At 52.0% G+C, this 2001-nt stretch overlaps 1 protein-coding gene across 1 annotated transcript in view; it reads left to right on the top strand.

Annotated features, from left to right (window-relative positions):
* The first annotated feature begins 762 nt into the window (after nucleotides 1-762).
* Nucleotides 763-2001, top strand: part of SLC6A7 (solute carrier family 6 (neurotransmitter transporter), member 7) — a 15894-nt gene continuing 14655 nt past the window's right edge. The window contains exon 1 of the mRNA XM_008565900.1: nucleotides 763-942. Within this exon, the coding sequence (XP_008564122.1) occupies nucleotides 780-942 (163 nt within the window). The 5' untranslated portion in view covers nucleotides 763-779. The remainder of the gene's footprint in view (nucleotides 943-2001) is intronic.

Here is a 2001-nt window from a genome sequence, read left to right as displayed (position 1 = left end):
TCCAAGTCCTCTCCTTTCTGTGCTAAGGGCTCCCAGCTTCTTCCCATTGTCCTCCTGTAACCTCTTTGCCTGAGCACCTTCCAATCTGGCCACCTGCCCTTTGGACATGCTCTGCACTGCTGTGTCTTCCTTAAAATATGGTGCCCAGAATGGAGCAACAAAACTCCAGCACTGGTGCGTGAAGACATGAGCTTTAGCATCAGAAGCTCTGGGCTCCAGACCTAGTTCTCCCACTAGTCGACTTGGTTAAAATCTTGGGTCGTGATACCTCTTTGGGCGTCAGTTTTCCTCCTGATGAAAACGGAGCTTAGATGAGTACTTAGCTCATAGAACTGTTTCGAGAATGAAACCAGGCAATGTAAGTAAAATGTTTAGGGCAGTGAGCACATAGTAAGTGCCCAATACACCATAACTATTACTAAGATCATCATCATTGTTGTCATCATCATCAGGAAAATAGGACCGTTCCTTGATTTGACCTCTGTGTTAGCCAAACCAAGATCAAGGTAGCTTTCTTACTTCCCAAGCCACTTTGCTGGTCCAGTAAGTTTTTAGTCACCTAAAAGCCACCTATACCGTGGTGATATGCAGGTCATAACTCCTGCACATGACTGTGTTAGCCCAGAGCACTTGATTATCTGAATTAATAGAGTGTCTTTCCATTTAGCCCTGTTCAATTCCATATTCTTGTCTTGGGGGTCACAGTTCCAGCGTGGCCTCACCCTCTCCCTCACCCCTTTGGTCTCTCTTACTGGCAGCCCATCACCCCAGACCTGCTGATGACCCCCAGTGACCAGGGTGATGTCGACCTGGACGTGGACTTTGCTGCAGACCGGGGGAACTGGACAGGCAAGCTGGACTTCCTGCTGTCCTGCATTGGCTACTGCGTGGGCCTGGGGAACGTCTGGCGTTTCCCCTATCGCGCCTATACCAATGGAGGAGGTATGGGCCTATGGTCCTGTGAGGGGTGTCCAGGGTGATGGGCCAAGACTCTGGGGTGCAGTGAGCTTTTAGGTGGACTCAACCACTGTATTCTATGTGACCTTGCACAGAATTAGTGGTTTATGGTGATCTGGGCCTAGGAGGAGGGAGCTCCCCTTGTCTTGTCCCTTTCTGTCACCCGAGCCCCTCCTCCGTCCCTCTCATCCCCACATGGTTGTGGGCTTCCTAAGTCTGGGCGCTTCATGGGCCCCACGTGGTGGGCAGAGAGAGCTGCCTCTGCTTCATGATAAAGGGCTGTATATGACTGTCAACGATCACCGTGCTTTTAATATTCCCCCATCCCCTCCTCCCACCACCTCCTCCAGAACCTTGCTCCATCAATCATTTCCTCTCTTGGGTCTTCAATCTTCCCTCTTCTCCTGGATCTTACATGCATTCAGACTGCAAACATAAAGTCTCTCCCGTTTAAAAAAAACGGCCTTTTGGGCCGGCCCGGTGGCACACTGGAGAGTGCGCTGCTTGGGAGTGTGGCGGCGCTCCCGCCAAGGGCACTGGAGAGTGCGCTGCTTGAGAGCGTGGAGGCGCTCCCGCCGAGGGTTCGGATCCCATGTGGAGACCGGTTCCCGCTCACTGGCTGAGCGCGGTGCGGGCGCAACACCGAGGGTTGCAATCCCGTTACCGGTCAGTAAAAAAGACAAAAAGGAAAAATAAATAAATAAATAAATAAATAATAATAATAATAAAAACGGCCTTTTGGGCCGGCCCGGTGGCACACTGGAGAGTGCGCTGCTTGAGAGCGTGGAGGCGCTCCCGCCGAGGGTTCGGATCCCATGTGGAGACCGGTTCCCGCTCACTGGCTGAGCGCGGTGCGGGCGCAACACCGAGGGTTGCAATCCCATTACCGGTCAGTAAAAAAGACAAAAAGGAAAAATAAATAAATAAATAAATAAATAATAATAATAATAAAAACGGCCTTTTGGGCCGGCCCGGTGGCGCACTGGAGAGTGCGCTGCTTGAGAGCGTGGAGGCGCTCCCGCCGAGGGTTCGGATCCCATGTGG

This window comes from Galeopterus variegatus, unplaced genomic scaffold, assembly GCF_000696425.1.
Source record: "Galeopterus variegatus unplaced genomic scaffold, G_variegatus-3.0.2 Scaffold212, whole genome shotgun sequence".
Classification (NCBI taxonomy): Eukaryota; Metazoa; Chordata; class Mammalia; order Dermoptera; family Cynocephalidae; genus Galeopterus; species Galeopterus variegatus.
Note: the sequence above shows the minus strand (reverse complement) of the source record. Positions and strands in the feature narration are given on the sequence as shown.